The sequence below is a fragment of the Vanessa tameamea genome, chromosome 7 (genome assembly GCF_037043105.1).
Source record: "Vanessa tameamea isolate UH-Manoa-2023 chromosome 7, ilVanTame1 primary haplotype, whole genome shotgun sequence".
Classification (NCBI taxonomy): Eukaryota; Metazoa; Arthropoda; class Insecta; order Lepidoptera; family Nymphalidae; genus Vanessa; species Vanessa tameamea.
Genome location: NC_087315.1, coordinates 10007008 through 10018059, shown reverse-complemented (window position 1 = coordinate 10018059; position 11052 = coordinate 10007008). Strand labels below are relative to the sequence as shown.

The window sequence follows — 11052 nt, the reverse complement described above, 5'->3', positions numbered from 1 at the left end:
TTTTGGAATTTTCAACGTGAAGGGTCCCCCCTTGGGTAATGTAGCTTATTATGTAATTTACCCGAACGAAGGCGGGAGGCGCAGCACCACTTAACAGATTAACATAATTATTGAATACGGTCAAGCCACAATTACGACTATTTTATAATTATTATGATTATTAGAACATAGATAAGAAATACTTCCTGCGTCAAATTATAAATGCATTGACCCAAATTAAGGCATACGGTTCTGCAATTAAGATCTAAAAAACTATGTTTTAGATTACTTTACTTAAAAATAGGAGAAAAAGTGAAGACTTTAATTAATTAAATTTTGCAAGATATTATTTAATTACAAAGTATATAATATGTACATACATATAAAAATAACACTACTAAAGATTCTGAAGAAATAAATTAAAAAAAAAAACGGTTTGATGATATAAAAAAAAATTGTATAAGTCACTATTTTGTAATTTCGGTTCATATTTGGATTACGCAAATATGATCATGTCTCTGAATTTCGTAAAAAAACTCAAGTGACTCCCTATTCGTCTTCGCAGGAATACTCACATTTTAACTCATCTCTATTCAATGCTCTTTAATCCAGCGACTCCCTTTTATCTCAAAGAGCGATTCGAGCTCCTAAGCGAGACTCGTAAGCGCACACTTCGCTCGGAATGAAATGAAACTTCGGATGAAAATTTAATTATCTCCAATCCTCCCCAGTCTTCTTCTTACTATTCTAAGTCCTTTACTGTTGAAGCTTCTCGACTTTGGAATACATTACCTTTAGCTATAAGGCGCGCTCAATCATTAGCTATTTTTAAAAGCATGATTAAAGGCTTTAATATCCATAAGTAATTGTTGTCGTTGTTTCTTTGTCCATTTATTTATTATAGTTTATTAAATTTTGTATTATATTATATATATTTATGTATTTATATGTATATTATGTGTATTATAATATTTTATTTACAGTATAATATATAATTTATAAAATTATTGTACCCCTTCCCAAATTAGTTCTACAACCAGTCCTCTGCCCAAAGGTTACCAGGAAGAGATCGCTGTTTAGCGATATGGCCACCTGTTGCATTCATTCAACTTTTAAATATTAATTCTTAGATATAATCTATTATTAAGTTTTGATGCGATAAAGCATAAATAAATATTTTTTAAATTGTATCAGATTTCTATTATTATTCTAAACTGATTTTAATTATATAAATGCAATGCCAATATTAAAATTATTTATTGCATATTCTGTTTTGGCAATTAGTCCAGATTTCAAATGCAAATTATTTTTAATCCAACATCTATATTCGACATATTAAAATAAAATCTTTCTAATTGCTTCAATTAGCATATCGGCATTGTAATAATGTAGTCATTACAATAACGACATGGCTAGTACTAAGTCATCTTTCCTATTTCTCCGTAATAAGTACTCAAACCCTGCAGTTAGAGTTGCGATTAATGATGATAAATCATATAGGATTACAGATTGGCAATTATTTTAATAATCTTCAAACTACTATTTAAATCCTCGTTTTTAACTTCTTTATTATTTCGGTTCGAGAAGTCTTAGTGAATTTTGAGTACAAAAATGGTTTTGCTTAAAACTCTAAAAACATTCTTTACGAAAGATGATTTTGACTTCGACTCAAAGAACATTGATCTATATAAATTTCATCCACATATAAGAATTTTCCTCGTGTTTAATGGGATATTTTTCAACAATAGCGAATCCTATATAAGGTTTCATATTTTTTTAATTCACAGTTTTATTATTCATCAGCTAAATATTGTCAATTTTCAGGTATTGCTGGCCAGTACTAAGTACTATGTTAGCATTGGTCGGCGCAGCAATCGAATTGATGATAATACACCATGGAATCATAACGGGCGATTATTCATTCGCGACGGAATGTTTTTGCTACTTCATAATATTAACAACGATCCCTTTAGTTTACATAAGTGTTTTATTCGGTAGGAATAAAATATTTCAGCTTCTGAATTCGATGGATCGAGACTTTTTATACATTTGCAGATTGGAACCAAAATACAGGTATTCAAAACAGGTATAAGCCAACACATTACATAACATAAACATAACATAATCAGCCTGCAAATTTCCCACTGCTGGGCTAAGGCCTCCTCTCCCGTTGAGGAGAAGGTATGGAGCATATTCCACCACGCTGCTCCAATGCGGGTTGGTGGAATACACATGTGGCAGAATTTCGTTGAAATTAGACACATGCAGGTTTCCTCACGATGTTTACCTTCACCGCCGAGCACGAGATGAATTATAAACAAATTAAGCACATGTAAATTCAGTGGTTAAGATGCACGCGTTCTAACCACTGGGCCATCTCGGCCAACACATTAACTTATTGGATTTATATATAATTATGTATATTTATGTGTGTTTATTCTAGAAACTTATTTCTTAACGGACAGCTGCTGATATGGCAATTATGCATCGTTTGGTTCGTTTTCGCAATGTCTATTGTGACGATGTTTTTGATTTCGACAATAGCGATTCTCTTTTACCAAAGTTTGTTCGCAACACAAACCGAGAATACGGTGAGACCACTGATATTTCCATTGTGGTTACCAGAGGACGACCCTTACCGGACACCTAATTACGAAGTGTTCTTTTTTTTTGAGATAATCGTATGCTTGATGGTACCTCAGATATTTTGCGGTACGCGTGATCATTGATTATATTATCCAATAATAGTCAAACAATAATTGAAATCGAAATTTTAGGCAACTTGCTGAAATTGTATGTAAATTAGACAAAAAAATGTTCAACACTTGAAAAGGTTCTTTTTCTCTAATTAATTCGACACAGAATAATTATCAAAATGACAAATGTTAAGATAAATATGGTCTCTTAACTTTTTTGACTACTTCCAAAGGTCATTCTGGCTTAAACAATGGTGAAAGTATTCGGTTGTTGGCAGAAAATGCCGATAGAAATGACAGCAGAATACTGAATACAAAAAAATACGATATCTAATAGGCCGAATACTAAATTATTAATTATAAAATAATAATTATTTATTCTATATATTCTATTCTATTCAATTCTATATATTCTATAATTATTATCGTCTATAAATTATTAAATAATAATTAATTAGACGAATATAATTCGTGGCATCTCTTTAAATATTCTATTCATGTTTTTAAAAAAAAAAAAATATTTCGGTGTTTAAGACATATTAAAATATTTATAACCTTAAAAATTCAATGATTAAATTACATATCGATTTAAATGCTTGTTTGACAATACATATTGGAAGAGATTTTTCATACGATAGGTATTTAATATTTTTTTTATTTTTATGGCTTAACCTTATTTACAGTATACGTTTATGTTCTCTTTCACATTCTGCTGCATCGCTATTATGTGATGGACTTGATAATTTTCGACTGCGAAGTTATGTTCAATGATCTGGACGAACGTGTTATCGATCTTCCACAAAATGATCCTAATCGAATGAAGGTACAACTTATTCTCAATAAAAGGATAGAACGCATTGTGAAATGGCATAACATGGTTTTCGAGTAAGTAGTTATTATTTTCAAATAAAGAATGTCTTACTAATTGTGTATTCGAATTACAAATATAGCTGCGGTGAATAGGAATCATCGCGTCAATTATGGAATTATAATGAAGATAAATCTAATTAATTAGAATTAGCAATGATGGAATTATGAAATCCCGCGACCGTCCCGTTTCTATGTATCGTCCAACAGCTTGCGCTACCTAAACCTGAGGCCAATTCTACTAAGTTATAACGATTACAATATGATCTCGATTCTATTTCGATCGACTTTCAGCTTAACAAAAATAATTTGAAGCTAGTAGTAGTAGTAATAGTTACTAGGTTGAACGGCAACGATTACGTTTCGATTACATTGTGATAAACTGTCAATTTGCTAGTAGAATTAGGGCCCTGTATGGTTTCAGCGTGGTCTATGCGGTAATGTATTGCTTGGTATGGGAGTGTTCACGTGAACATGAGAGTTAAAAGCACAGAGAGTGCAGCAAGAGGTTTGAACGTTTCGAAGTAATGCGATGTTTGCAAAAAAACATGATGAAATAGCATATTTATACCCATAGCATGTGAAATGACAGCGCGCAGGCCCTTTCCCTACCCTACTTTCAAACGCTAACTGTAGGCATGTGAAAGGCACTCCTTTCAAATATATTTTTTTAGTACTTTATTTAAGTACCAAGAAGTGGCCCTTATGCGGTACGTAACCGGTTTTAATTCACGTGATGTAAACAGTTAGGTCTGCGACATCATGTAATTTTTTTATGCACTCATATTTACAAAATAACTTGCTGAACTCGCCGTTTCGCCCGCATAGCATTCAGTTTGCGACGAAGATTCTTCTGAATCTTCCATTGTGCCCTTTTAAATTTTTGTAATGTTAACAACAATACACTAGATAGTGTTGAGACTCAACAGTCCAACGACTGCATCGCAAAAGTTCGATCCCACAGCAAGCATTTTTTTTTCGAAATTATATATTCATTAGAAATTTTTCGCTGTTTTCAATTTAATGTTTTACGTAATAAACTTTTGTAGCTTATTATATGTAGAGTAGATATATGTAATGATCAGCGATTTTTTAGATTTACTACAGACCATTTTTTTTGTAATACCATGGTATTTTTGTATAACGGACCACTTAGTCAGCGCACGCGGAAAAAAATCTCTTGCTCTTTGAAAAATAAAAAACAATCTAATCCACGTGAACCTAATAATAAGTACTTATTTCCTTATTAAAAAGCTTATGTGCTATTCCAGACGATAATCTATCACTGTACAAAATTTTATCCAGATCCGTTCAGCCGGTATGTTCTGCTTGAATAACAAAGATTCATCCATACTTTCGCATTTATAATATTAGTAAGTTCAAAAGCAGTTTAAGTTTAGTATGGATACTGTTGGACTGCAACCCAAATATTTCACTAGCGCACTGTGGCCTCACTTTTCTAATACTTAGAAGAGGCCATTGCCTTGCACTTCTGGTTATATTCAATATATTTTTTTAAATAAATAATTTATAAGAATAAAGATCAAACATATTACATATATTTTTTAAAACGAAGGAAACCTCGTACTAACTCACATCCTCCCGCACTTAAATAAATTAAGGTTTTACAGTTGCTAAAAAACGTTAAAATCACTTTATATTTACTTACATAAATGAATTAACACATACAAATTTAATGTAATTAAGTATTTACTATCTTAAAAATAATATTACTTAATTTATTGAGTTTAATCCAACCTCCATTATTTATTATTCAACCTCCATTGAGGCCTTTTGTAAAGAACATTCAAATCATTCCTTGTTATTTGTACTGAAAAGCCTGAATATTAGTCTTTATATTTCTATCTTGACAATGAGTGAAAAACTATATAGCAGAAAATTACAACACAAAGCGAGTATATTAGGTATAGCCAAAAAAAATTTGAATTCTTTAGATCACTAATTCTATTATATTTTAAAACAGGACAATAAATGACGTGTCTTCGGTTTATGGTCCTCCACTTGTATATCAAGTAATAATTAGTTCTCTAGCCATTTGCCTAATGGCGTATCAGGTGGCTGAAGTAAGTACTACTTTGTTTTTTAAAAGCATCGAATCGTTATATTCTTTATCTGTTTTAATTATTCGTGCTTTATAAAATAAATTACTAAAGGTCACATACACTTGCGATAGAAATACAACATTTAATAACATCATAAACGTTTCTTTCAAACGATCGCTGTATAAATGTAGAACTAAATTTTACTTTAAAATAACATGCTTCAATAGTATGGCTTCGCGTAAGTACTGCACTAGGAACTTTGCAATAACAGCTTTAAATGTAAATAATTTAAATGTAAATGTCTATCTCTTTAATTATCTGTAGGATATAAAAAAAAATTAATGCATTTATTTCAGTCTTTGGACAACGGGAAATTTCATGTTATATTCGCAATGCTCTGTATTGCGACTTGCGTTCAACTTTGGATACCTTGCTACCTTGGCACACTTATCAGAAATAAAGTTAGTGTTTTTTTTATCATATACCTCTGATGGGCAAATGTGCCACCTGATGGTAAGTATGGTGACAACCATTGCTAATAGACACTGGTGCCGTAAGATCATTTGATAATTTCTTAAATCGCCTACGCTCTTGGGAACTAATATGTTAAGTCCTTTGTGCTTGTAGCTACACTAATTCACTTACCTTTTAAATCGGGACACAACAATACTTAAGTATTGCTGCTTGGCGGTAGAATAAGTGGCGAGTGCTACTCATGGTAAAATTGTTTTCTATCCGTTACTGACATATATTATTGATAAATTTATAGTATTCATAAAAATTTTTTTAGCTAACCTGATCGCTTTATAAGCGTAATATAAATTTTACATTTTTTTTTTAATATTATTTATTTTAAAGAGGGTATTTTCTTTAAGAAAATTTAAATATAAATTAATTTAAGTATATCAAATAAATTTCATTCTAAGTTCGAAATACAAAAATACTCTTCTTCACATACTTCAATTTATTTTGAGACCGTGGAGATTATAGTTATTTAGTCCTATAGCGTCTAAATATACGTTAATATCGAGCATAATAAATAAAACCACGAAGCGTAAAATAATTAATCGAGTGGGTAAATATGAATTAACTCGTAACAATAATTTAACTCATCGCAATGATAATAATTCTTATCGTAATAGAGATTGTATTATGATAAGAGTTTTTAATGCACGTATAACTTTAAAGCTTTTGCATTTTCGGTATTTATAATTTTATTTAAACGTCAATTTAAAATTTAGATGATAAATTTTATTCATATCAGATAACCGTAACGGAGCTTAGTATTTTTATTGATATTGATATCGTATGACACACACATCAAATACACGACAAAAAAACTAAATTCGAAGTGGTCATTGCACAATAATGGTAATATATCCAGAACCATGTATAAAAGCTTATTTCAGCCTATGTAGCGTTTGTTGATTGTTTACTATGTTGCTGAGTAAAAAATCAAACCAAGAATGGCACGTTCATTTATAATTTTAGTAAGGATATTATCTAGGTAAATAGTTTCGATTTTTGTATTATTTCGTTTATAACTTGTTATAATCTGTATACTTGTTATATTTTTTGTATTAACTATTCTTTTGTGATTTCTGTGACTGCAGGCTTTTACCATTGGAGATGCCATTTGGAGCAGCGGTTGGCATGAAACATCGTTAGGACGTCTCGTGCGACAGAACCTTATTATAATTATAATGCGATCTCAGAAGCCTGTCAGCATTAAATTCACAGGACTGCCCAATTTGGACCTGGAAACATTTTCATCGGTAAGTAATAACTAATTACATTATCATATTATATTATTGTAGGATCATAAACCGAAATCACAATACAATGAAATCAAATGTACGTATTTCTTCAATCTAACTTTTTAGATATTTGTGTTACTTTACAAGTCAGAGAATAATATCTAATAGGCAACTTACATCTTTACACGTAATATAGTAAATATAATTCAATCGGTATAATAGTTGTTGATTGTTACGTCTAACTGCAGTATATAGTTATATAGTAGTCTTGTTCGATAGTTTTGCTCAGAATAAATAGTTAATATTAATTATAATATTTTTAGTCTCAATAAAGCTATTTATCTGATTTTCACTTCGCATGCGGCTTGTAATATGGGAGCGTAATTTGCTAATAACAGATAATAGGTACTTAGTATATAGACGAAATACAACTATCAACTAGATAACTATCGAGAGAGAACATCACGTGGAAATCGGATAATCGGAATCTGATTTCGGTGTTTTTCGTCGTGCACTTACGTCGTTTATTCTAAAAAAGAGAGTGTATTTATATTGTAATATTTAGTCTTAAACAGTTTCGAGTCGAGTAAGGTTGTACATGAGTAACGATCGTATCGTATAGGTATATCTAACCAGGTACATTTCGTAATCAATACGCTTAGTTCTTAAAAAAAGTTATAATGTGTCTATAGGAAGCCCGTAATAGTCGCTGATATCATATCGTCTACCACCCAGCAACAATACTTAGTATTGTTGTGTACCGGTTTGTAGGGTGAGTGAGCCAGTATAACTACAGACACGAAGGATATAATTTATTCATTCCCAAGATATATGACAAATTATGTAATGTAAGAAATTATTGAATTATCTCACGGGACCAATGTCTATAGGCAGTGGTCCCACTTACCAGCTGGGTTATTTATCAGTCCTACCAATGCCATAAAAAAATGTTTTTATCGTGTAATACTTCTACATGGAATAAATGATTTTAATTCTAATAGGTATAATAAAGTAGGAATAAATATAATAATTTTCACCATTACTAATTTTTCTATTAAGCATAAATTTTATTTAGTAATCATATCTATGGTAAGTCGTCTTAATATTCAAACATACACTAAACGGCGACGCCGCTGGCTTGTCAATAAATCTATTTTATTTATTTTCAGGTAATGAGTACATCATATTCCTATTTCAACATTTTACGTCAATACAAGTGAATATTTCTTAAGGTGTTTGCAATTGTACATAACTTATGAAATAAAAAGGAATTTAAATCTACGTTCGCAGTTTATTGAATGTATTCCAGTGCTACGCTCTCTAAGATTTATATGATTTTAAGATTTTGTTTATGTTTCATGTTTGATTATGAGGACATACTATACCCTGTTCAAGTTAGCTTGATCTTTTTGACAGATTTGCTAGTGATTAGAAACAGAAAATATAACATATATAACAGTGGATGAAACGATGGAATGCGTTTAAATATCTTACAATTTTTAAAATCATTAAATTAAGAAAATAATATGAACGTCACTGCTAAGTTATGTCGATCAGAAAAAATTACATTTGTCAAAAAGATCAAGCTATCTTGTACAGGGTATAACCGAAATGACTATTTATAATATAATACATTTATTTCACCGAATAAATATTTTAATAGACTATCACAGAAAATATTAAATTGTCAATCAACTGAAGTAATACTGGCCAGTAGTAAGCAACTCTTTTGTAGTAAAATACACCTAAATACTATTTACAGGAGAAAAAGTTTTGCCTATAAAACTCATTTGATAATTCAACAATAATAATAATCCCCCAATCAACACCATTCCATATTTTAACTTAAATTAACGAACTTTCATGCAACAAATTTATTCTGTATTTTTAAAACCCTTGAGTATACATTTAATAAAACTTTTATTGTTTTATTATTTAACTTAACCTTCGTTAATCATAAGTAGATATGCATGAATGTTATTATATCATAATTTTGCAATAACCTTCATTTAACAATAGTGATTACACGTTTAAGTATTGTTTTCATTTAAGAAGATGATTTGGAAACATTATCATATTAATAGTTGCTTATATTGTTGAAAAGATTTAAGTACCTTTTGCATAATACAATGATAAGGCGATACAATATGTGCTTAAAATAAATTTATTATGAGTTAAGAGTATATACGAGTATTAAGGCAACAATACAATCTTAGACTACATCGATACCTGTTCCATCAAACATACATGCAGTCAAAGGTAATCCTATTGAAAAAATGGCAAGCAACACAGACGCTTATGAGGCGTCTGCAAAAACATCTAACTATATCAAAGGTACCTACAAAAATATATCAAGCTATGTCTATATTCAATGTCCTTGAGTAACAAAAGTATTACGTGAATTCAGGTCCGATTTTCTTTTTCCTCCAATAGGGGAGGAAAAAGAAAATATAAATCTATTATAGAATAGCATGATCCCTGGCCGGTAGAACTATCATTCGTACTATACAGTATTTATAATTGATACGTTACTTCCATAAACATGTTTCCAATTCTTTGTTCCAACTTTACATATGTTCCAAGAAATCCAAATAGTAATAATTCATTCATGTAAGTTATTGCATTGAATTCTTACTAATCATGAGACAAGGGCTGAGGAGGAAATGACCTCAATAACATATCAAATGGTTATAAATTTATAATATAGTTATACTATACCTCGGTATGTAATGTTATACGACTAGTTGCGTTGTCAAATCGTAGGTAAACTACAGCCTTTTTTTTTCTCGCTGGAAAAACGCTTTACGCGCTTCCCCCACGTGATGAAAGGTGGGGGGTGTCTGGGACTCCCCGGAGTCCTGGACGCCGAGTGCGCCCAGGTACGCCGGGTTTACCCACTAAAAAACCAGCGGTACCCTCTCCGTCTTTCGGCGGGCGCCACGGGATCGCTTGCGCATGCTACCGTGAGGTAAACTATAGCCTATTCCAACCATAAAAGGAAAAAAGATAAGCAAACCGTATTTACGTATTTCATTCGATTGGCTAATAACTCAGCTATATTGTGCACTACTAAGAGTTTATGATTAATATATCTTTTTTTTTATAATACAACGCACTTAACTACTTATTATTATGCCTTAATTTTACCTCAATAATTCCGATAATAGTTTCGTCGACGTTCATAATGCGATTTTTTCGAAAATCCATAGAGAATATCATACATTAATCAAGCTCCTCGACCAATGATATCGCGTCAATTTGCTGTCAAATGTTGTTTATTTGGTTTTTTTCCTCTTATGGTTGGAACAGAGTATACAAATGTGTTTGTTGTAGCTGATTTTGAGTATTAGGTATAGGAATGTTAATGATCTTATGTATGAATAATAGTATTTGTCTATCTTTTCTTTTACATCTCATCATGAGGAATAACAAACAAAAGAAGAAGCTTTCGTGGAATATGTATGTGACGATGTTGAATTCTTACATTTCCGAATGATAATAACAATTTATGCCTACCTACTTGTTATTTATCATAAACTCTTTTCTTATTCATATTTGAATATATTTGCATTACTTATAACATATACCTACATTCAACAACCGATCTATTCCTGGGTTTGAACTCGTTTTATAACCATCTCGGTAATTCAGTTTAGTAATTCAGTACCAGGAAATTTAAACATCTAATAA

At 30.9% G+C, this 11052-nt stretch overlaps 1 protein-coding gene across 1 annotated transcript; it reads left to right on the top strand.

Annotated features, from left to right (window-relative positions):
• Positions 1-1577: 1577 nt before the first annotated feature.
• Positions 1578-8643, top strand: LOC113401192 (odorant receptor 49b-like). The gene is made up of 8 exons (XM_026641005.2): positions 1578-1742; positions 1804-2052; positions 2423-2691; positions 3359-3560; positions 5527-5626; positions 5962-6066; positions 7219-7380; positions 8532-8643. The coding sequence occupies exons 1-8, from the start codon at positions 1591-1593 to the stop codon at positions 8580-8582; spliced, it is 1290 nt and encodes a 429-aa protein (XP_026496790.1). The 5' UTR covers positions 1578-1590; the 3' UTR covers positions 8583-8643.
• Positions 8644-11052: the final 2409 nt, after the last annotated feature.

Coding starts and splice junctions, on each gene's coding strand:
- LOC113401192 (XM_026641005.2), top strand. CDS start 1,591: ATGGTTTTGCTTAAAACTCTAAAAACATTCTTTACGAAAGATGATTTT. Junction 1,743..1,803: donor AATAGCGAATCCTATATAAG/GTTTCATATTTT, acceptor GTCAATTTTCAG/GTATTGCTGGCCAGTACTAA. Junction 2,692..3,358: donor GGTACCTCAGATATTTTGCG/GTACGCGTGATC, acceptor CCTTATTTACAG/TATACGTTTATGTTCTCTTT.